Below are 25,918 nucleotides of genomic sequence, written 5' to 3' on the forward strand. Positions count from 1 at the left end.
TAGACTAACCTTCAGGTTCCATTGTTTCTCTAGATATTTTACCCATTTCATAATTTACAGGTGAGTTATTAATTAAATATGTCAGTATAAATTCAAGGTTCAGGGCTCTAATATTTCACATATCCTCAGGAGTCCTTGAAAAAGGGGGAGCACTGATGGGCTATGCATCCTAGCAATATTTCATGTACTTTATTACTTGTGGATGAATTCTTGAAAAATCAATTACCTTGATATATATGCTTCACCGATGAATGATGCTCTATTCTTGTTATTTTTTAAGTCCCACCGTTATTTATTTCTCTAGGTAAATGTATAGTTATGACATCCAAATCCCTCTACACTAGGTGATAGGAAAGCTTAAATCCTTTTCCAGAGTTTGAGAATGTATCATCACATAGAGATTAGGGTTTGGATCATGGTCTCGCAGTGAAAAGGGTCTTGGAGAAAGTGCCATAGACTGCGGCAGAAGGAGGATTCAAATCTGTCTCTAAAATTGTGCTTATGAAATATTAACAAAATAATATACACTTTTGCTAAAAAAAAAAAATCTCCACAGAATGCTTAGTAAGTTGCTTGTCCAACAATCTCCTTCCATGCTATCACAGCATCTTGATGAGTCTGATGGATAACTTTCTTCATATAGGTTTTGTCCATTAACCTCTATGTGGCCTGGATCATTGATATTTGAACATTTTTCTGCTAGAGGATAGCAAACTTGAAAGGTTTAAATCAGACCACTGAGGATCATTCAAAGTGTAGAAATTGCTTCCTTACACATAGATTTTTCTGCTTCATAAAGAGTTATGTCCTTATACGAAAAGAAAAAAAAAACTGTTCTTAATTATCACACGGTGTAGATCACAGACATGTCTGTATCCAAATCCATATGGAATAACATACGAAATCTTGCAAATGAATTAACAATCATTCTCCATCTCTTTACTTTTACATACAAAGTACATGATGGCTTTAGCATATGGCATTTTTCCTATCGTCGCTCTTGGATTCCCCTGTTTGATAATTCTGCACAGTAGCCAGTGTTTCCAGTATCAACACATGGCTAGCCAATAACTGATGCAACTTAAATTGCCAATTTTGAGTTACATTGAAATACTTGTAATTATTCCTATTTAGAATTAAGGTGAAATTTCTTTTCCCCTAAATGAAAACACTCCCAGGGACTCCTCAATCAAGTAGAATTATTTTTGCGAAGAACATGATGGCACTATTCTTTCCTGAAGCCATAATTCCAATAACTAATTATACGTGTAAGAATGGATGGTTCAGAAAAGCAGAGTGAAAGTTGCTATGAAATTGGATGCTTTCTCTTAGCAATTCACAGCGTAAGCAGATAAGAACAGGAGGGTTGTCGATGAGATAAAGCCTGTGCTCTGGATTCGCCTACTAAGAAATGGAGCCAGAATTGAAAACTGAGTCTAAATAAAGTTCGGTGGTTATTTTCAACTCTTAAAATTTTGTTTCATCTATAAATTGTAAATAGAAACACCCACCTGAGATTACATGAAATAGTCCCTAACATAGTACTATTTATACTAACAGACTATAAAACATCCTCAAAACAAATTTTCAAATTGGTTTTGTCTCCAGTCATTAAAATGGTCCTCATATTTCTCATGCTTCAGAGGAACTTGCTGGCCCTAGATATCAATCAGACATGCCATGTTATATTGATCATAGCCTGCCAATACACATAAGTAGGACATGGTTTTTAAGAGCCCAGATTTCATACCACACATTGGATTTGATTTCTTGCTTTTTCACTTCCAGGTGCTATTAAGTCATATGGGAAATTTTCTTAACATCTCCGAGGGCCTGATTCCTCTTCTGTTACATGAAGATAGTTTTTGCCCTATAGATTTTTAAAGATGATCATTAACAGAGGTTATGAGGGTGAAATGTCTAATAATTTAAATAACAGTAATTAGCCTATCAGTACTGTGACAATGACAAGACTCCTAAGGCCACATGTAGTAGATAAGGCTGTAGCAATAAAGGCTAACAATTGCTTCCACTGCCTTAAAACAGGGCAGAGGGCACAGTTACTTCAACTACTTACTAGAAGGCAGAGTCTTCCTTTCATTGTGGCAGCTGCCACAATGGAAACCAGGTATGCAGATGACTCACCAAGTTCTCTTTGGTAAGAATCAGGAACCAGAATGAGCTAAGGAGAAATGATCTGCAGCTACCTATTCCTCTGCTGTTTCTACTGGCTTTTCCCTTGTCAGCCAAAGAGGTTTATAAAACATTGATACACACAAAAGTGAAAGGTGTTCAGGTACTGAGAGGAGTCTCATGCAAGAGCCGCTTCAAATTCTAACAACTTGATTCTTTTACAGTAATTCCAGGAATCTGTATATTCATGAGTAACCCAGGATAATCTCCTCACACTCCTTTTGTTCCCTATGGTCCAATTTCCTCCTCCACCCTTTTGTTCCATTCTACAAATTCTGTTTTTAAAATCCTCCTACAGTCTTCTTTGGGGTGCAGGGATCTCTTTCTTTCCAGCACTGTGACTTCCCTCCTTTCCTTCACATTTTCTCTCAAAATAGAATTTGCCGCCTCCTCCTCCTCCTCCTCCTCCTCCTCCTCCTCCTCCTCCTCCTCCTCCTCCTCTTCCTCCCATCAAATCTCCTCTCAGACAGTGCTGCTACTTGAGTCCCACTTTGTCAGACTGGTGTCTGCAAGACATGTCACCGGCTTATTGGAACAACTCTCTTGTTTATAATCAACATTCCCAGTAATTGTACTTTTTTTTCTTTTTCTTTTTATTTTTATTTTCTGAAAAATTATTTGCACTCGTGTTCTCCATACCTTTATGTCTCCATCACCCTCTAGAACTAAGAGGTCCATGGCACAAAAATTTAAATAAAAGAAAACATCTGAAATCTGTTTTATACATTAATAAAAAGGGAAGAATCTGTATGTAAATCATGGACAAGGTCTGAGTCTGTGATTGCACAAGTGTTTACCAAGCACCTATGAAGCCAGGCTCCATCCTTATGGATTACCTGGACTGCAACCTTGACATTTATAGAACAGAGTGCGAGTTACCCAGTATTCAAACTTTGAGATGATACACGGAGTCTACAAGAGTCAGTAATTATCAGTGATGCTCATGTCCATAAAGCACATTTTTATTATGATTAGCCCAGACCTTTTGTGGATGTTGTGATCCAAGTTATGATTATGCCCTGTGACAGAGAGGCAAGCTTAGGGGGATGGATCCCTGCGTTCCTTCAGGACTGAAATAATTAGGCCAGCATAAACAAGAGAGGCCCAGTCTGACCTCCCTAGAAGGCAAGCCAGAGGCAAAACCAGTTAGAATGGAAAGTGAAGGAGATGTTCTAGTTAATAGAGTTGCCATACAGAGCCTTAGGAAGAGCAGGTTTTTATAGATACCTTGTTCCCTTTATGACAGTTATCAAACTTCCTCAGAGCATGGCTTCTTCAAATGCATTGGATGTCTTATGCTTTTTGTTCTTTGTATTAAATTTTAAATACTATAATAAATATGTACATTTTAACATTGTCTCTGGATTTTTAAAATATATATGATTTTTCCCTTGCTTTTGGCATCCTGATTTTTATCAGCCTTTTCTCACTCTCCATTCTCTCCTTCTTTTGCTATTGTGGCTTACACTCCTTTGAATGCCTTTGTCACAACAAATCTAAATGAAGACACGTGTTTTGGGAATACATATTTGGTATGTGAACATACGAGCGAATGGAGTTCAGTCAGTCTCTAAATGTCTGTGTCCTTCAACTCAATTCAGCAGATATTCACTAACTACCTCCTACTTGTTGTGTATAGGGCATGGCTAGGGGCTCTGATAACCCACAGCACTGATATCCACAGTAGGTGGGAGACAGGTTCCTTCCCACTCTGAGCTGTGTACCATAGTCTCAGGTTTATATATTTAGGCTTTTTGGTTTTGCCCTCAGAATATAAAGACTGTGCCGGGTGCAGTGGTGGATACCTGTATTCCTAGAGGCTTGGGATGCTGAGATAAGAGCATTGTGAATTCAAAGCCAGCCTCAGTAACTTAGCAAGGCCCTAAGCAAGTCATCAAGACCCTGTCTCTAAATAAAATACAAAATGGGTTGGAGATGTGGCTCAGTGTTTAAGCACCCCTTGGTTCAATCCCTCATACCACCCCCCCCAAAAAAAAAGAAGATAAAGAATGCAAACTACTGATGATTTCTGAGAAATTTTCAGTCACCACTTGGCTCATGATCTTTTATATAATGTAATGCCAAATAAAATACCATCAAAGACTTAACATCCATATGTGCAGATGAGTGTAAAACATATGAGGAAAGTCATGTGATACAGAGAAAGCAAGCATGGATTGAGATCAAGGCATAAATGTGTCTCCAAATGACATTTCTGCTTTGGGTGATGTTACATAAATCACTTAACCTGCTATCAGAATTTCACTAACTTGTTACATGAAGAACGCTAACATTTTTGTCTTTAAGATCATTAAGGGATTGAATCAGGGAAATGGGAATGAGGGTGCATGAAATATATATATTTCCTACGTCTTTGAGGTACAACATAACAAATTACTCAGTCACACTGCTGGTAAGTGATATTGGAATCCAGAGTTTTCCAACTCCAAATCCAAGAGCATTCTCACTGAGCAATAGTGCTTCCTTATCTATCCTTACTTAAAATGTGCATTTCCTGAGAGCTCACAGAGCACATCAAAATACATTGTGCCATAGATAGAGGCCAATTGCACTGATGATTACCAAGATCTTTAACTGGTTTTATTGTTCTTTCTCTTTTGCTAGAAATTATTGCCAAATGTTGCCCCAAAGGGATAAAAAACAAGGGGAAGCCATTGATTGTTTCTAAACCTATCAATCATTCTTCCCATAGCTGCTTGTTTGATCATTTGATGTTCTCAAAGTGTGAAATTAGTTTTGTTATTGTTTTATATATTTAGAGGAAAATAAAATTCCATAAGCCTCCTGGTCTTTATGTATGCAAATGATATGACAAAGACATTCTAGGGGTTCATTTCTAGTACAGGTGAGCTTTAATATCCAAAGAAAAACTATGGAAGAGAATCAGGAAACTGATAAATAAATCAACCTTTGTTTTTTCCTTTGTGATTTTTCATACTGTGCTAACCTTGTCAGAAGACTCTAAACTTAGCTCTAATTTTTTAGACACCCACAGCAGGGAAAGAGAAGTGAAGTTACCTTCCACCCCCTTAGTTCTTCATCATTGTATAAAGTTGGATAATGTCATTCAAAGTGATGGTCTTTGAGAGTGTATCTCCAAGGAGATAAGTTCTGCACTAAGGGTTCAAGGTGCAAAGATAAATAGGGCACAGGTCTCTGGTCCAAACAATGAAGAAAACACCCCAATACAAATTCAACAGCTGCTAATTAATGCTTTTCTATTTGAAACATAGCTATTATGTTGTGCATCATTCTCTTATAACATCCATCAGGCCAAATTTTCTTTCTTCAGGTTCTTTTGGGTGTATGTTTGAATCTACTTTGACTTCTCCACTCTGTTGAAATTTGGTCTCTGCGGCTTTAAGCATCATTTTTACTATAAAACTACCTTTCTCAAAACCTTCCCACTCCAAAATATATGACTAACACCTTGCTTGCTATCCTGAGCATTTTGATAAATACCACCCTACCAAATATAAGGTATTTCCATCATTCCATGTCATAAAAGGGTAGTCCTAAAGTAAGAATCTCAGCACCTAAAGTACCCCAGATGCACATCATAGACAGTGTGACCATGAGCAAGTTACTTTATCTCTCTAATCCTCTCTTCATTTGTACAACCAGCACTATAATATTTTTTCTCCAATGTCAAATTACTAGTGAGGCTTCCCTGAACAGCCTTTGCAAAATAGCAACCACTCTCTGTTGACACTTCTATTCTCTCTCACCCAACCATCAAAGCCTCTGCCTATATGCATTCCACTAGGAGCAAAGACATAAAAAAAACAAATTGACTTTTCTTCTGCATTGAAGTTGACTCAGCCCCTAGAACAGTACTTTGTAAGTAATAGTCTTTCAGTGAATTTTAATATGTTCAGTGACTCTAAGCTTTAATAAATATATTTTTCCTCTATGAACTTACAAGAAATTTGTATGGTTTGGCTGTTTGTCCCTTCCAAAACTTGTGTTGAAATTTAATTGCCACTGCAACATTATTAAGAGGGCAACTTTTAAGAGATGATTTGGCTATAAGAACTTTGTCCCTATGAATGGATTAATGCCGTTAATGCAGGAGTAGGTTTCTTTTAAAGTGACAAATTCAACCCCTCATTTGTCTCTTGCTTTTGTCCGTCTTTGCCCTTCTGGTAATGGTGCCTTAATGTGCAATGTTAAGACCCTTGACTAATGCCAGTGCCTTGATCTTGGACTTCCCAGCCTCTTGAACTGTGAGCAAATAAATTTCTGTTCATTATAAATTAGCTAGTTTGCAGTATTCTGTTACAGCAGCACAAAATGAATTCAGGCAGAAACTCCATATAAACACAAGTAATGCTATCTGCAGACGTCTTCCAAAGATGCATGAAGGATTAGAGCTGACTTTTTGTACCTCTTCACCTTTGAGATGGAAAACTCTGGCCCCAGAATGCTCAAGAGTCCAACCCGGCACTGCCCTATTTAACAGGGAGCTATGTGGTGTCATTAATTTAAGCCTGTGAAACATTCTGAATATCTTAGGATCAAATTACTGTTGTGCTTATTCTTACTCTTATATAAATATTTGCACATGTGAAAATTCAGCACTTTGACATTTATTGAAATGGTTGCATTGAAAAATGAGGCAAATTGACTCAGAGATAGGTGTTGGCAGTCAGTGTGGGTAAGACAGCTCTTTGTCAATGCGACAACCACACTGGTGCAGCAAACATGCAGAAACAGGATCTACTGGGGGTGAGCAGGGTGAGGCATGGCTCAGAAATGCCACTTCCTGCTCTGCTTCTCCTGTGTCCGAACACCAGATACAAGCCCTCTGGTCCTGTACTCAAGGGATGCTCCATCAACAAAATAAGGGTGGTTTTATTTTGTGTATTAAAACAGGATCCAAACTCGCTTTCCATCCAAATTATTTTCAAACCAGTGGTCTATGTTATCAATAATTTTCAGTTCCAATGTGGCCCACGGTTGGGGATATGGCTCAGTGGTATAGCAATTGCCTAGCATGCATGAGGCCCTCGTTTGATCCCCAGTGCATGAGGGCTCACACACACACACACACACACACACACACACACACACACACAGTGTCCCATTTTTTTTAAATGTATTTTTCCCCCAAGTCTACTTTTAAGCACTATAGAAGGTGATGTAATACTGGAATAGATTTTCTATAGTGATACTAATATTTAATTATTGCAATTTTATATAATTGGTGGATGAACAATAGAATCTGGTAGGGGGTAGATCTTTTCCTTCTAACTATTGAAAGACAACTCCAGAAATACATAGTGAAAAAGGGCATAAAATCAATACTACATTTATAAACATTTCCTCTATACCTATTTACCATTTTGTACAGTAACTCCACAAGGGAAAGATTTTTAAATGTATGACTTTCTAAAGTTAGTAAAATATGTTGTTAAGAATGCTACCTTGATAGTGCATCAGAACTTAACTCTAATGTTTCGATTGATATCTTAGAGAGAGGACAAAGTTAATCCTGTGAGAACTTTATGGGACTGCTTCTTTCCTTGACCTCATTTGCAAAGAAGGAACTGAGGACCAGCAAGAATCCTTCCTAGCCCTTTCAGTTACTAAATGTTTTAGAACTTTACTGTCCAAGGCCTGGAACACAGTGTCTTCTATTATTCCTGCCTTTGTGCAGGATCGCTAATTTGTACTCCAATGAGTGAGGAAAAAAATTAAAAGAAAAAAAAGAACTGAAATTTTTGTTGTTCCATCATGCAAATATAATGCTTTTAAAAATCAGTTTCATTACAATTAGGCAATTTCTATTCCCATTTTTAAGAGATCCCAGGTGTCAGAGTGTAAAGGTGGCTTCTAAGATAGATAATACCATAGCAACAACATTGTACTTAATGGCATGGAAAGGAAGGCTCCAGTAGTGTTCTGTCACACACAATAGAAGTTTACCATACAAGGGAAATATCTGTAAAGAAATCCTCTATGTATATATGTGTATAGATACATACGTATGCAAACACACACACACACACACACACACACACACAATTTTAACTGTGCTTCCATATATATACCAACCACTTCAACTCTGTAAACCTGTGAATGCTAAAATCGCAAACTAAATTCCAAATTTATGGTTTTCATGGTCACATAAAATTGCCTAAGCTGGGTGCAGAGGTGCACCCCTGCAATTCCAGCAATTCAGGAGGCAAAGGCAGGAGGAACACAAAAGTTCAAAGCCAACCTCAGCAACTTAGTGAGGGCCTAACCAACTTAATGATTATCTGAACCAAAATAAGAAAAAGGTTGGGAATGTGGCTCAGTGGATAAGTGTCCCTGGGCTCAATCCCTAGTGCACAAAAATAAAATAGAATAAAATAAAAGTAAAAAAAAAAAAGAAAGAAAAAAAGGCCTAGCTTATAATAAAATAATCAGACATAAGACTTTGAAAGATAAATTACGTATAATCACAAAGTGTACAGAGACTCTAGCATAATGCTTAAATCATATTTTCTAGTTTTTTCTTTGTTTTATTTATATAGCCACAGAGTTCTTAGGCCCTGCCATGACCACTCAAAAAATTGAGTCTTTTATGCTTATTCTTAACAAAGCAGCAGGTAAATAGGAGTTTGAAAAACCTGTTTATTTTATAAATAAAGATTTATTTAAAAGGCACAAGTAGAAATATTTCTTTTCTGCCATGATACAATCACATAATTTTCTAACCGTAAGGGAAAATTATTTCCAGTATATTTTCAGTATTATGCTGAGGATTTCTTTAAAGTCAGAGTTCTGTAGTAAGTGGAAAGATTTTGAAGGATGACGACTGATTGTCCTGGTACTGACTTTTGTTTGCAAATAGACCCATCTTGGGCTCCCCTACACCGAACTCTTGAATCCTCCACATCAAATTAATCTAAATCAATTACTCTGACTTTTCAAGAATATTCTACTAATGTTTCCACTCTCTTTTCACGAAATCCAACTCTATTATTTGAATAACAATAAAAATAAACCATCTATTTCATTACCTTACATGTTTTCCTCATAGCACTTTGGGCAATAAACAAGAAAACATCCACTTATAGCATAAATATTTATGATCCTAATTATTTATGATCACTCTAATTCTATGAACTGCACAGTTTCAGGTCTATATCTATTTCAAACATCTTTTTGTCTCTGAGAGAGGAGGAAATTAATAAGTAACTATTTGCTTAATTGGAAATAAACATTAATTTTAAATGAGAGCATCAAAATGTTTACCACACCTGTTCTGTTCCTTTCCTTTTTCTTTTTTATTCTAAACCCATTTATTTTTTTTTCCCTTACTTTCTTCACAATTGTCTGCATATGCACAAGGGAAGTTTAATACAGCTGAGTTTAAAAGTAAAAAGATGTGATCAGAAAGCCCAACTCCAACTTGTACTTACTTCCTAGAAGTTAATCAGCCTAGTGCTTTTATTTCTTTTCATGCAAAGTGAAGATGCAGGATTGTAACACCCATTTTACATAGTTACTGGGAAAGTTGCATAAACAGCACAGAGTAGGTAAACCAATAAAGAGCAACTGGCTTCCCTTGGATGTTCTGAACAGGGCATGTTCGACGGTGGTTTGGTAGTTCTTAGAATTATGTGCCACTCCCAAGAATGCAATGTCACTGATGCAAGAAGGAAGGAGACACACAAGCCACCTTCAGAGGACACGCTGAGCTTGTGAACTATTCCTATGCAGAACTTCTGGGCATGCTCTTCTTCCCTGGTTACCATCAACCATTCCATAGTTATTATTTCTAAATAATTAGATGCTGGTATCTGTTAAATAAGGCAAGAGGTATAGCTTCTAGAAAGTATCTGTCTCCTCTCTCCATTCAACTTTGCTTAGTTGGTACCCCCTTCATCCCTATATCATGACCCCAAGATCATACATGTGTGTGTGTGTGTTGTATATGATACACAACATATAATGTTTTATAGTTATATCTAATAATTTTAATATATGTTCAGTATTTATCATTCACAGCACTCTTCACCCCTAGTGCCTGAAACATGACTTAGAATATAAACGGTGACCAAATGCCAATTAATGTGAAATATGAAGACATTCCCAACTATCAATATATAGCTCAGCATTGTGGGTCTGCTTGAATTTATCTGAATACTGCTTCTCAAAGAACTGCACTAAGCAAATTCTTTAGCTGGTCCCCTTGGCAGGAGAAATGGTAATCTATGCAATCCTGATTAAAAAGACACCCAGTGTGTTTGCAATTTATCACTTTGACTCAGAAGGTTTAAAAATGACTCAATTCCGTGAAGGCATTCCATGAAGACTCCATGTATTATCTTGATTTTTCTAAAAGAGAGCCATTCATTACATGGATTTTTTTTTTTCCCAAGCAGTATTTTTTTCCTCGGCTCTTTTATACAGGTTACACTGAGACAAATGTTATTTGTAGCCAATGAAGAAAGATAGTCTGAGTTTCAAAAAAAAGGTCAATGAATTAAGTTAGTTTATTTTTAAGCAGGTGATTTTTCATACTCTGGGTTGCCTAGAGCAAAGTTTGGACCATCCTGAAATTTTACCCTGATTTCCTTAGATAATTAAGCATTTATTATTCACTTGTCTTACATTTTATTTACTTTCCATCTTCAATGACTTAGAATGGACCACAAGTGTTTTCTCACTACTATCCTCAAATTAGTGCTTTTTAAATAAATGCCACATCTCTCCCTGTCTGTGCCCAAAATGTTACGAGAAAACATATGGTTTGGGGGGTGGCAAGGAGGGAAAGGCATTTTTTTAAAAAAGCATTTTTAGAATTCAAATAAACTATTTTCAGTCTTTGACCTGCAATAATAAAAGCTATTCATAAAAAATGACGATTCATTTTACAATTACTACTGCCTCACATCTTCCCCAGCAATACTCTGTTTCCTATGCCTATGTATAAAGGTCTGCTTCCAAGTTATATAGTTTCCTTTCCAAACCAGTAACATTCCCTGGCATGAGCCACATTGCCTGGAAGTCAAATGGGAGTACAAGAGAATGTCAAAAACTTAAGGATGTGAAATCAGTCAGTTTCACTTTGAATCATGCTTCAAACACCTTCAGCAAGAAATGGATCAAGTCTGACGCTGTTCTCTAATCAGTAAAACTGAGATGACATTACTACCTACTTCAAAACTGAGATGACATTACTACCTACTTCAAAATTTGTTAATACAAATTTTTGATAATGGATGCAAACGCGATTAGCACAGTGCCAAGAACATAATAAATGTTCAATGAATGAGGTGGTTGTTTATGTTCTTGTTTTCATTCTCCAGTTGTTATAATTTTTTAATATATTTTTTAGTTTTAGTTTGCACACAATACCTTTATTTTCTTTATTTATTTTTATGTGGTGCTGAGGATTGAACCCAGTGCCTCACACAGTGCTAGATGAGCGCTCTACCACTGAACCACAACCTCAGCCCCTGGTTGTTATAATTTGACAGACAATTTTATCTAAAGATGGGGATGGCATTTTACCTTATTTTTTTCTGAAACAGGATTCTGTCATTTGCAAATAGAGACAGAAATTCTTCTCTCTGCAAGTTGGTTTAGTACTCTGTCAAACAGAGAAGACTATACAAACACAATGATTTTTCTTTTTATTGTTAATGTCATTATTATTAGCAGTAGCAGTAGCAGTGTTATCACAATGACCTCTCAAATAGGAAAATACATTAATGTCTATTTCTTTCTCATTTACGGGACTCTGAATCTTTCTTCCTACATGACCTAGAAGGAAATCTGAGCCAGAGATTATCATGGTCTCACAGCTCGATTTTGCAACACAAGAACAGTGTCATGCTGCCTTGGATACTTAAAGTATAATATTAGATATGAAAATAGCACAGGTGTTCATCCTATATAAATTTCAAACTATAAGCAGTAATACTTGGAGGTAAAATATATTATTTTTATCAGAAAAACAGAAAGAGTATACACCAGAATTTCCAAGAGGGATCCTTTAACTCTGTTTCTATGGATTATGAGCAAGATTTTCTCTAATAATTTGCTCTTACTTTATCCCTCTCTCCTTCCATAGCTTCTAGTCCCTTCCTCACTCTCCCCCATCCTTTGTTTTCTTTTTTTACTTATTCATGTATGTTTAGGTGTCAGACAACCTCTTAGAAACAGGAGTAGAAAGAAAATCAACAAATCAGACAAGCCCCATTCTTTCTCCAACTATATATTCTGGTATGGAAACTGACTTAAAAATATAAAGAGTCAATAGACAAGACAATTACTCATTTAGTTGAGCTCAAACAAGAAAATTAAACAGAACAAATGGCAAATCTCTCTGTGGTCTGAAGCTGATACCTGAAATAAGATCAGAGAGATGGTTACGACCACAGTACATAATTCCATAAAGTGGGAATGTAATAAGCAAGGAGGAGCAGAATTTATTTGTTTCCAAGTTGGGAGTGCTGCTCAGCGCATTCTTCTGAGGAATAAATAAGATCAATAAAAGATTTTTTTTTTCCGTTTTTGTTTATCGAAAATATTCTAGCCTCAAGGATTTGATGACAGTGGTCTATGAACTACCTTCTTCTCTGAAGATCATGAAGGTAGTGGCATTGCATAGCCTGGGAGGGATAATTCACTGCCATCGTATTGACCACTCTAGCTACTCTGGCTCCAAGTGAGATGCTTGCTGGAATAGCCAGAGTCCTGGAGTAAATGGAATGGAGGAGGATGAGCCCACACAAGTGGTGTTGTTCACTAGTATGGAGCCAGCATTTTATGATCCAATTATACTGTGTCACTTTCTGAACTTGCGGACTGACGGACCAAGTACAGAGTCAATGTTACAGGCACTCTTTCAGAACCATATTGGTCTTATAGAAAGAGTCTCTGCTCATCTGTGAAAGTTTTTTTTTTTTTTAATTTTTTATGGTACTAGAATTTTAAGTCTCTGATCAAAATTAGTGAACATTCTTAATAATTTTGAGGCAGAGCATATATTTCTTAAAAATAAAAGCACCTACTAAACCCCCTGCTATCGGTTTGTTCACCAAACATCTGTTAACCCTGCATATTATTATTATTATTATTATTTTAATATTATATTCATTTATTTGGTACAGTAAGAAGTTGTTATCTCTTTTCTTTCAATGTGCATGTTGGGTCAGCCAGAGGCCTGTGGTTTGGAATTCAAGAACTTGCCAAGGAGTGCAGTTAGCTGAGGAATTCAAGCCAAGCCCCTTCTCTTGCCAGGCAATGACTGAGCATGGTGGGTGTGATAAAGCCTGGCCCCTTTTCTGCAATGTAGGACTCCTAAGGGTCATCTTTGCTCCAAGGATCCCCAAAGGTTTGGCCAAGATGTTGTTTGGTCCACATTAACTTATCCTGCTTCTTCTTAGTCTTTCCTTGCTTGTGCAGCAGATCTGCATCTGATATGAAGGACTTCTCTACACAGGCTTTTTTTCCTGCCTCCTTTATCTTTCTTAGACACAAATCCCCAATAAGAATAAGCCACTTGTACTGCTAACTCTGTCTCAGCATCTATTTTCCATTGTACTTAAGAGATACACATCTTTTGGTCACCAGAAAGTGTATTAAATTCCATATGTTCACAAAATTAAAAGTCCTAGTGTTCAATGCTCTCTGTCCATTTTTTCTATATTTTTCTAATAGAAAAAAATTAAACAGTGTTCTCCATCTGTTTCTGCATGGCTCTATCCTCTCTCTCTAAAGACACATACCAATACACACACACACACACACACACACACACACACACATTCATACCAGTCTCAAAAAAAAAAAAAAAAACAAAGAAAGGAGGAGACTCATAGAACTAAACATTTTCCACTTTCATTTTCACACACTCAAATATAATTATTCAGGCATTTACACAAACTCTTTACATTTCAACCATATATCTGTCTGTTTCAGCTGTAGAATAAAGACTTACTCTTTGCTGATTGTCAACTGCATTGAGATTGCTTTAGTTAAAAACTTCAACCTCATTCACCCAACATATACAAAGCAACTACTATGTGAATTGTTCAAGCATCATTTCTCTCCATGACATTATATATGATAGTGTCAGAATAAATCTTCTAAAATATAAAACAGATATTTTATGGCTCTCATATTGGAAATTGTAAAGCTAAAATTGTTGTGTGTTTAGATACACATAATGATGAGTAGAAATTTAAATATTAGATAAAACCAACAACATTTAATTAAACAAATGAATACACACACACACACACGCACACATACACACACATACACATAAAGATATACGTCAATGAAGCCTAAAATTGCCCAAATATTTTAACTTATAGGGAGGGGGCTTTAATTATCTACATCTCAGTGTAATTTATTCTTAAGGTATAAATTATTTAAATGGCATTACCATGCTTCATTTATTTATGTTGAAAGAAAAAATCTGTCTTTCAAAATGGATCATGAGATATTTGCAAGCTGAGACCAGCCTCTATGTTTCTTTTTTCTTCCTATGTTTAATTCAGTGCCCGACACATAGTGAATGCTCAAAAGATATCTGCTGGATTAACATCTATATTATACTCCAAACAGTGAACAAAAAGACTCAAGTGAACAACGGCCAAGAATGGAAGAAGAACACTATTCTATTCCACTTAGGTAATTAGCACAGTGCTTTCTTAAGAAGCCCCGTACCATAATTATTGACTATGAAAGGTGAAGTGAAGTTCAAAGACATCTGACAGTAGCTTTGAAATTAGGGACCTGGAGGCAATTCCTAAGTCTGCTCCTAACTCTGCCACTCTAACTTTGGCCCAGTAATAGGACATATCCAGACTTCCTTTTCCCTTAAGACTCAGGGCTGACTGCCTGCTCTGCCACTTCTCCAGGGTGATCCAGAGACCCAATGAAATAGAATTTATGACATGCTTCCTTCCTGGCTGAGGATGAATATATAATCATACCTGCAATTAATGCACTTTACAAGAGTGCCTTCCTGCTTCCAAATCTAAGTTCAATTTTAAGCCATGACCTACTTATGAATAAATGTACTTTTTTTGTTTTACTTTTAAATGCATGAGGATTTTACTCCTTGACTTAAGAAAATAAAAAGCACACAGAAACTTTGAATTTTTAATTTAATTAAAAATTGCCTTAATAGCAAGTCATGGAAATTTATCTCAATAATGCTTAAAATAAATAAATAATATATGTGCAGGTGTGTATACACATATGGTATATTAATTTTTTTTTCTATTTGGAAATTTGCTGGCAAAACCACCGGATAGAGAAGAAAAACACAAAAAGATGCTGTTTTAATACTTATTTTTAAAAGAACTTTTAAGAATAATGTTGTACTTAATAATTTTAAAATGTAATACAAAAAAATCCCACAGGATTTAAAAGTTATTCTCTTAATATATTATTAAATTAAAACAATTAGAAAAATACCTCCTCGAGTCCAAAATCTACTGTTTTTATGATGTTATTTTCCAAAACTGTTTTTTAAATGAGAGTTGTTGTTTTTACTTTTATTTGCCTTTGATTGTTTTTAGAATAATTTAATTCATGATTTTTAAAAGTTGTACCACCAGTTCTCAGAGTACTGGCTGGGTTTAATACTGAACAGAAAATATCTTCATAAGAACTCTAAAGGATAGACAGGATAGACATCGGTATTCTGTTTTACCAAGGAGGACTCTAAGGCAAATGTAATACTATCTAACATGCACTGAATGATTTCCATATACCATATGCAGCATGTTGTATAGTTATTGCTTTATCTGATATTCATTCTAACACTAGGAGGTAGGTTCCATGCCCATTTTATAGATTTGTGAATTAAAACTTAGGAATTTACTTAGCAAGCACAATACAGCCTATGAATGACCGAATTTATATTTACCTTCTTATTCCAGCAAGAAAAATCATTATCAGAACATCTTAGAAACAGGTGATAGTCTGCATAGGCTCTGCCATTTGTTTTCATCAGTATCAAAGTGGTTGTAAAGTATACTCTGGTCCTCACAGTGCACATCCAAATAGTATGAATATAGGTGATGAAATACTTAGCCAGAACATTTCATAATCCAATCCCCAAGAAAAAAATGTTTCCCTGAAGCACAAACATGGTAAATAGAATTAAAAATGTAGGCCACAAACCTGTTTCAGGCTCAATGGAGAAATAAGGCTGCCCTTCCAAGATACTATAAACCAGCTTTGCACTGTTTCCATAAACTGGGTCATCAGCATCCGTAGCTGTTACATTAGTGACAGACGTACCTAATAAAAAGGAGAAGAAAAAAAGTAATAATTAGCACTTTAATTCTTCGCCAAGAGCTAAATTTTGCCAAGCATATCATACAGAAATCCATGTTGGGAATAAAGAAGAAAGAAATCTCTTTAAAAAAAAACGGAGATAAACTGCTGTGTCCTAACTTCAACAACATCCAAGTCTTTTAAAAGAAATGGTACTGCTAGGCTGCAGTACTACATAAAGGGGACCCTTTCAGTATCTGTATTATTTCAGATGTCTTTGTAGTTTTCATTTTAAAACTACCTATTAGATTCAAGTTGGCTTGGAGAATATGCAAAGGAATCGTATCAAAGGAATTTGAAACATAAGGTTAATAATATAATATAGCCATGTAGCATTTAGGTTTTGCAAAAACACAACTGAAAAAGCTGTACAAAAATATCAAAGGAATATTTTATCCTATCGTATTTAATTCCTCAGACTATAAAATTAGATCGGAACTACCAATTAATCAGCATGCTTAGATAATTAGGCCTATGGATAATAGAATCAAAATCTTTTTCTTTTCCAGATTAATCTTCAACAATTCAACACATGTCTTGCCTGAACTGGAGTGTATATTTTAAGACAAAACCTCTATACTCAGGAAGCTTACAGTTTGGTGGTGGGAAGGAAAAGAAGGAAACAGATGAATTTAAGGAGAAATCGAGCTGAATGTCATCGAGTCAAGGAGGGAAACCTCACTTGGTCCAGCATAGACAGGGTGGCCAAAGACAGGTTGCTGAGAGAGAATGCATCTAAGTTAAATCATGAAAGGCATGTCAACTTTAACCAGGAGTATGGTAGGGAAGGAGCTCCCAACAATGTGTCAAGCACAGTAAAGGCAAAGTAGCGACCCTGGACCATTTGGGGAATTTCTGAACCTTGGGATAACTTGGAGAAATCTGGATTGATAACAGGAATCATGGCCTATATGCACAGGGCCAAAGCCTTCCTCACTTGTGTCACACACACACAGTAATTACTGAATACATATTTAGTAACTGAACAAAAGTGTGAGTGAATAAGGAATCTGATGATTTAAAGAATGGTAGATGTCACAGAGCAGTTTCTTGGAAAACTGATGCTCAGATTTCTTGCAGAATTTTTACTGGAGGGTGCTCTGCATCTATCTATATGGAGACTGGGCAAGAGCACAAGGGTTGTGAGGCAATGACAACACAGGTCTCAGTGGACTCCATGTTGGCTCTAGAAAGGGGCTGCCCATCAAGGAGATAAGACCCAGCCTTCAAGCTTTAGCACTGAGGAGCCCTGAGGTATGAGCTGCCCCCTGAGCATGCACAGCTGGCATGATCCAGGCCGTCATTTTGGAAGAGGACAACAGTGAAGTGGTTGTAAGGATCTGATCATCAGCTAGGGCTGTGAATATTCCAAACTCCCATGCACCTGGGGAAGTGTTTTAATCCTGAAGGAGATACAGTATGAATATGAGCAGAATACCTCAGTGATGTCTGAAAAAGGGTAAGGTCTTGCCATATCTTGCCAATCTAAATCTTTTTGAAATGTTTGAATTGCATTCACTCTTCAAGGTAATGTAACAATAATATTTGTTGAGAATTCATTAATCCTATAAAATTGAAATTTCTACTTGGAATGATGATTTTGAGATTCTAAAAAATCTACAGTTAACAACAATAAAAAAATGCACTGAATACCTCTTGTGCAGCACGCTCCACCTTACACTGGGAATAATATATATCCACACCACACATGTGTGCACACACATATGAACACACATGTGTTTAAATCAAGACTCATAGATCTTGCTAGTGAACTGAACATATAAAAGTACAATATTTGCTGTTATTTGAAAATTACACTGGTTGTGGGAAGAATTGGAGGCAAAACCTTCCAGGTGAAGAAAGATAACAAGGAACAAGTGATAATAGGAACAATCCATTATCAAAGTTAAGGGTTAAGATTTGAGCTAAGGGAATACTTGAATGTCAGAATAGAGAGCATTGGCTTCACCATTGTGAAGCAGAGAAGATATTGCAGGTAAAGATCAGTCCTATGTTGGGGGTCACTGCTGCTCTTAGTGCTCCAAGATTTAATTGGAAATCAGAGAATATTAGGAGCACTGCTGGGAGGCACCTGTGATCCTCACAATTTGGAAGACTGAGGCAGGAGGATCGAAAGTTTGAGGCCGGCTTCAGCAACTTAGTGAGACCCTATCTCAAAATAAAAAATAAAAAGGGATGGGGACATAGCTCAGTCATAAAGTACCCGTGAATTCAATTCCCATTACCATCAATAAGTAAATAAGAATAAAAAGTAAGAAGGTCTGGCGATATACTCAGTGGTAAAGCACCCCTAGGTATAATTCCCCCCGCCAGTTTATTTTTTTTTAACTAGGAGAACAACTAATTATAATTTTACAGAAGAAGTCTACTTTAAGCAGTGGTCAAACGTTAACACAGGGAAATTATGATAACAACAGATATCTATGCTAATTCCCATGATTTGATCCTTGTACTAATATGTTACACTGATCGTAAAGTGAGAGGTGCCTGGGTTTGAATGTGTTGCACCCCAAATTCAGGAGGTGCCAATGGGTAGAAGTATGATAAAATAAATTTCTGTCCTTCATAAGCCTACCCAGTCCCAGGTATTCTGTTATAGCACCAACAACTAGACTAAGAAGGGGTATACAGCAACTATTTTTGCAACTTTTCTATAGGTCTAAAATTAATTTAAAAATATTAAAGAAAAAGAACAAATAGCGAGAAAAAGATTCATGAGAAAGGGGAAACTCTTTCTGTGCAGAAGACCCTGGGATGAGTTCATTTTTCTTTGCTGTCTAGTGTGTTCAATTTAATTCTTTTTATGGCATTACTGGAGGTTGTACCCAGGACTTCATACATGCTAGACAAGAAATCTGTCACTAAGCTACATCCCAGCGCTTTTTAATTTATTTTGAGACACTGTCTTGCTAAGTTGTTGAAGCTGACATCTAACTTGTGATTCTCTGACCTTAACTTCCCAAGTTGGTGGGATGTGGTACTTTGATTTCTTAAAGAAGAAATTTCATTCTTCCATTAATAAAATAAGTTTAATACTTAATATGAGGTTAATGAGTCTAGGAATTCAGTTCTAGTCATTGCCTAAGCCCTGAAAAGAGAAATGAACCGTCAAAAATTTCTATCATGACCCAAATTGCTTTTTAGTGATGACTCTTAAATGAGGAAGTATCTTCTTTGACAAATAAATAAATAAATAAATAAATAAATAGATAAATAATCCAAATATTTTCTGAAGGATATCACCATGGTATAAATCTGCAGACAGGTGTGTTTTGGCAGAACAGTATAGAGTTAAGAGTTTTATATAAAAAAAATGGCTCAAACTTGTTCTGAAACACTAATATTTATCTTTTTACCTGAGGCAGCCTCAGAATAAATTCTACAATATATATTTGTGTTATTATGAGAAGTATACAAAATAATATATGTTAGTGTAGTACAAAAATTATCACATGCTAAGCCTATGAGCAACAACTTTGCCTCTGGATGAGACTCTGGCTTTGAAAAATAGAACCCTAGGGCCCTTTTTCACAATAAGATGGAGACACTAGGAGAGTATTTTTAAAATCTTCTCAGCCAATTCCACTGTAAAGTCACCATTCAACACACATGTAGTAGGCATCCAACTTTAAATTTTGTTTTCACCTCTTTGCTCTAGAGACGTTAATTTCTAGCATGAATACTTTGGGGAAAAAATTCTTTTATTCAGACTTGTCTGTAAAATGAAGTGTTTTAAAATCATTCACAATGCAGAAAAGACATGAAGATCTTTTCCGGTTAAATGGAAGATGAGAATACTTTCTAGGGAGTTTACTATCGCAAGGCTAATGATAATCATTTAATCATTTCCATTTCTTTGCTTATTGTAATGTGATCATATCTTATCATGAGAGGCATCCCATCACATCACTGGCTCAGGAGTAAAGGGCCAGGTTTCTATCATTTAAATGCTCTGTAATTTAGTGTTTTTCATATGCAAAGATGCTCATTATTATTCTGCAAACTTCAAACTTTTTTTTTGAGGATCAAATGTGGTTATATGAGTTTATGGAAGTGGCTGAGAGTAAATTTGGAGTCAAACTGTCTTGAATATTTGTTTCAGACTCCATCTCCAAATTTTACTAATTCTTTGTACTTAAACGAATAGCAAAACTTTCTAATCCTTGGTTCCCTAATCTGTGAAAAGGAAGATGATAGTTTTGTCACATCATAGACTTTTTGAGATAATTAGATGCAATTATTTAGGTAAAGAATTATTGATATGATGTTATTAAGAGCTCACTGTCATTCTTTTGATAAATACATTATATGCAAATATATGTAAAACTGAATAATAAACTGGTCTTTTAAATTCTAAGTGGTGGTAGATGTTTTAATGTATAATTGTCATTTTGCATAATAGTAATATATTTCCATAAATTTGAGAGGAAACCACAAGAAAAGGAACCTTGTAACCATAACAAGAAGAAGGTTAGATACAAGAAATAAGTTTTGGTGCTCTGTAGTACAGCAGGGTAATTATAATAATGCATTATTATCATTAATGATGATAAAAAAAACATAAGGTGATAGATATGTTAATCATCCTGAGTTGATTCTTTCCAAAGAGAAACATGAATCAAAAGTCACAATCTTACAATCCACCATATAAATATGTACAAATATTATATGTCAATGAAAAGTACTTTTTAAGAAAGTGATTTCCTTAGTAAAATTGCCCAACCAGAGCTAGACACACAGCCTTACATTCTTCTATACAACCTATCTCACATCATTTTCTTCTTTCAAAATAAAAATTAGTCCTGGCTGAAGAATTAAAAGTGTTTAACAAAGTATGCATCAGGCACACTGTACCCTAGGTACAAAGTTGTTTAATGTTATTTGGATGGATGGCATTCAGAAGAATGTCATCTCTCCCATCCACCCAAATCTCACACAGTTGCCAAGATGATCTACAGGGCTGGGTACCACAACAGCAATGTATGGCTTAAATATGAGGTATTACCCAAATGCTCATGCATGAGAGGATGTAAGAATTTTCAGAGGTGAAATGAATAGAGTTTGAGAGGTGTAACCTAATGGGTGGATTAACCCATCAATATGGATTATATGGGTGGTAACTTTAGGCAGGTAGGTTGTGGCTGGAGGATATAGGTCACTGTGGGTCTCTCTCTCTCTCTCTCTCTCTCTCTCTCTCTCTCTCTCTCTCTCTCTGGAAATGAAAAGGCAGCACTCCTTCCTGTCAAGGATGATACTCCTCCTAACTGTGACCCAAGACGGTTGATGCTCCTGTACACTGGAATAGATGTGTGTGGTGGTTTTGTGGATGCATTTGTCAAGTAAGGGGGGAAATGGATGCTTTGAGGTTAATCTTGCAGCAGAAAACATTTCTAGCTGCAATGTAGGCTCCTCCATGGAAATGCATGCAGAATGCAGACCACGGAGGTAAATTGAAAAGTGTAAACCTTGAAGGATAATGTTTCTTCAGAGCAGCAACTGTTGGTGTGTGATAAATAGGACCCTGAGCCATACCCAGGAAATATAACCACCAGGATTCTTTGTTTGTGTTTTCATTTGGAACTGTTTTTGTCCCTTTGTCGAGGATACAAGAGACTCATTTAGCTAGTGACTATAAATTTGACACTGTGCCATTTCTCCAAGAAAGCCCCTATTATAATCCAACTTGATGCTGATCCTAATTATAATAATATAGCTGTTGTATTTCCAGCTGTTGTCAACAAAAATGATCCCTGTCACCACAATGCAGTCGGCTAGTATCAAGTCAAGTGCGAATACGTCAATTCCAAGGTGAATTCTCCTTTAAACAAACCCATTTTTTTTTTCTGCATTTCAGTTCTTGGTTAAGTGGAATCTGCCAATATGCTGCTTGGATGTTAATTAACAACAGAGGATCTACAATATCATTTGCCTCTTGCCACACATGAAAGTTTCTTCACATTAACTGTAAGACGCATACTTTCCTCCAATCATGACAGCAAACACTGCAAGCAAAATTAACCATCAAAGATGTTATTCTTCAGATTAGAGGTTCCAGTTTGCTGACAAACTAAGATGAAAGGCCTTCGGGAAAATAAGATGTTGGGGTTTGGGTAGTGCAGCTCTGTTAGCTAGGCTATACTTTTTTTTATGAGCCAGTCAGCACACCGATTGTGCACATTATTCAGAAAGAAAAATGCTAGAGCTGACACCCCAAGCAGGAAAACAAAGGTTTGGTGCAGCGTGAAAATGTGCACACTGGAAAAGCTAAAAGGATTATGATGAAAAGAACACAAACCCCATTTGCAAGGCGTCCCTTGCAATACATTTTTAGAGAATAAGCATTCTAAGAGCAGGTGGGGAAATAAAGAAGTTCAACCTTGGAGATAGCTGAAATTCAGAAAGGCCTGCACTCTCAGCCTCCACTTGTTAACTTCAAACCTTGGATTTGAACTTCTAGCTCACCTGGTTCCAAGTTCAGTGTGTATAATCTATGGGCAGAATGCCTGGTATTATCACCTGAAAATGCTTTACCTAAACATGCAAGCATCTCAAATGCCTATACCAGGTCTTGGCCATTGATGCAACTGTTCTCATTATTTTAATAAAACTCAATCTTCATCTCAACTTTTCTCATCCCCCTTATTAATTCCTGCAAGTACTACAGTGCAATACAATAGGTACTGGGGCATAGGTATTGCCATGACAACCTGTTTTTCGTTGCTGTTGTATAGCTGAGCAATAATTTCACATGACCTGTGTAACTTGTTGACATTTAAATTAACACTTACTAGAAGCTGAAACTGGATGTTTCCAATTTGTTGTACCAAATTCATTACTTTTTAGTTTTACAAACAATGCTTTGGGATATTTTCTTACATGACTGGCATCTATTTCTGTAGGCTTTTTGTCGGTTTGTTTCTTATTTCTCCAGTTCCAATAGAGCACAATCCTGTGATTAAGGAAAAAGCTGAGAAATAGATGCAGGCAACCCATGCATTTTCCCTTCCCTCTCTCTAGCTAAAACCAGAGTCTTCAACTTTCATTTCTTCAGATAGGGCATCAAACAAATTTTCCCAGTGGGAAACATGGCCTAAATCCTACCAGTATTTTTCAGTTTTGCTTCTTAATTATAGAAGACACATGCCAAATATCTAAACCTCCAAGGGACGCCTTAGGGGGTCTTTACTGAATGATGAGGATTATACATGGATCAGTAAAAATTAGGACCTTTTAAAAATTTAACCCTACACATGAAGATTTCTTCCCCAGTCAATTTGTAGGGGAAATAGTGAACCACACCATTGGACCATTGAACTGTAAGCCAGAGGACAGGACTTCTGCTTCCTTCCAGGAACTTCTAGTATGAATTACTGTTGCTTAAAGATACAAAATGATAGTAGAATAGACCCTTCTGTTTTGTTGGTGATCAATCTTTCTATTAATAATAGCCGACAGAATAAGAAGCTGAAGCAGTGTGTACTCATCTTTTCACTTCAAAACCCTTTCTTTTAAGACATATACCACACAATGGGATCCTCAATCATCAGTTCCTCCTTTTATCTTTGTTTTTTGCAAAGACCTAACCGTGGCTCACTGGGTGTTCTCTTCCCAAGCCAACTCTCAGCTGGTAGTGAAACCTTGCTGCCAAATTCCACATGCTCCAAATTGAATTTATTATGGGAACAGGGATAGATTCTTAACTGCAGTCGCATGGAGGGACATCACCGAAATGTATCCTGTCATTTTTCTGGCTGCATGATTTGGGACATAAACTGGGGAAATAAAATTCAGTTTTGGTATTTTCTTCTGGATCTTTTAGAGATCTAAACAGTTGTGTAACTTAATGAAACACCCATGCACACTTAACATTGTGTTTTCAGAATGAGCCTAAAACTTTCAGAAACAATTAAAATACTTCAGAAAATGCAGTTGAGCACACAGATGTCTTCTATTCACCCATGCATCATCCCAGTAACCATCTGTATTGTGCATTGGGTGAGAGAAATGGAAAATATTGTATGAAAATGTGTGACTGTAAAATATCACCCATGTTTACTATGCACAGGAGAAAAGTACCTTCTGCATCCCTCAAAAACAATGATAGGATGGTGGCCTGCAAACAGATAATGAGGACGATTGGAGACCTGGTTGTGAAAACTAATAAGCTTCCTGTTTTACAGTTCTGTGTGCATAAATAAACTCTTTCAGAATTGAGAGGACTCTCTTCTAACACTCCAGGGGGAAAAAAAAAGGTATTTTCTTTGCCTAGGCTACCTGCTCCCAGCTATCTTGTGCATCTGTTATCCATGGAATGAAATCCTATAAATACTTGAGAACTAAACTGGCATCATCTCTGCTTTAGACTGGCAGCTTTATCAATCCTGACCTTGCAAAATTATGCTACCAGTGGGATTGTAGGTGACTTCTGTAATGTGTAAGGCCTGGAAAAGGTGGTAATTTCACTCCCTGAATTTATATTAACTCATTCCTTCACTCACACTCTCAGAATGGCTATATGTATAGTGTGGACAGTGTGCCAGGTATTGAGTTAAATGTAAAATACACAAGAATGTGCAGGAAAGTCAAAGTTTCTGTAAGCAATCTATTCACCTGATATCTCTTTCTTATAGAAATCTGCAAACCTTTGTGGCACTTATTTTCAAGAAGGTAGCAAAATATAGTTTAAAATAAACACATACACACACATTCTACAAATATAATGTTGGCAGTTTCTGGGATGTCACTTTATTAATAGACTGAGCTCATATTCTGAATTCATGACTTGACACCCTTACCAAGCATTTTCTTAAATAAATGACTCAGTTTCCTAAACCAAAGTAAGAGAATAGTGCCATTTGCTTCATGTTCTTATTGTGAGGCTCTGTAAAGATAACAGACAATCAATCTTCCCTGGGTGAGGGACAGTGGTGGAGTCACACTCCAGGGCTCTCTAGAGCAGGCTTCTTTATTTATGTTTGATAAAATATGGATTTAAGGCCAAGGTGCATGAGCATAAGAATATATCCACTATAATGACTGATTACTTTTAGTTATTTTGGAATAAGCTTCTTTTCCAATTAAAAGCCAGGACTTTTAGACATTATGAAAGCAGGTACAGTTGGTATTCTTTTCTAAAGGAAAAGACAAAACTCTATCCCATTTCAAACATGGCTAAAGCAAAGGTCACTGAGTCAATGGAGCTATTGAGAAATGAAAGACTAAATGAAATAGATTTGATTTGGCAGTCATTACAAGCTCTACATTTCCAAAGAGATTAAAAAAAAATACTAGAGTTTACTAGTGTACACAACACATATGACCTTATAGCTATTGACATCCATGATGTAGCTAAAATGGAGGTAAACTGGGCCTCTCTCCTACT

The 25,918-nt window shown here is 36.3% G+C and overlaps 1 protein-coding gene across 5 annotated transcripts in view; it reads right to left on the minus strand.

Moving 5' to 3' along the window:
• Positions 1–25,918, minus strand: part of Cdh8 (cadherin 8) — a 350,701-nt gene that overhangs the window by 171,868 nt on the left and 152,915 nt on the right. For all 5 annotated transcript variants that reach the window (XM_013365564.4, XM_040279039.2, XM_005318256.5 and 2 more), the window contains exon 4: positions 16,360–16,479. In XM_013365564.4, coding sequence (XP_013221018.1) covers positions 16,360–16,479 — 120 coding nt within the window. The remainder of the gene's footprint in view (positions 1–16,359; positions 16,480–25,918) is intronic.

Source organism: Ictidomys tridecemlineatus, chromosome 15 (genome assembly GCF_052094955.1).
Source record: "Ictidomys tridecemlineatus isolate mIctTri1 chromosome 15, mIctTri1.hap1, whole genome shotgun sequence".
Classification (NCBI taxonomy): domain Eukaryota; kingdom Metazoa; phylum Chordata; class Mammalia; order Rodentia; family Sciuridae; genus Ictidomys; species Ictidomys tridecemlineatus.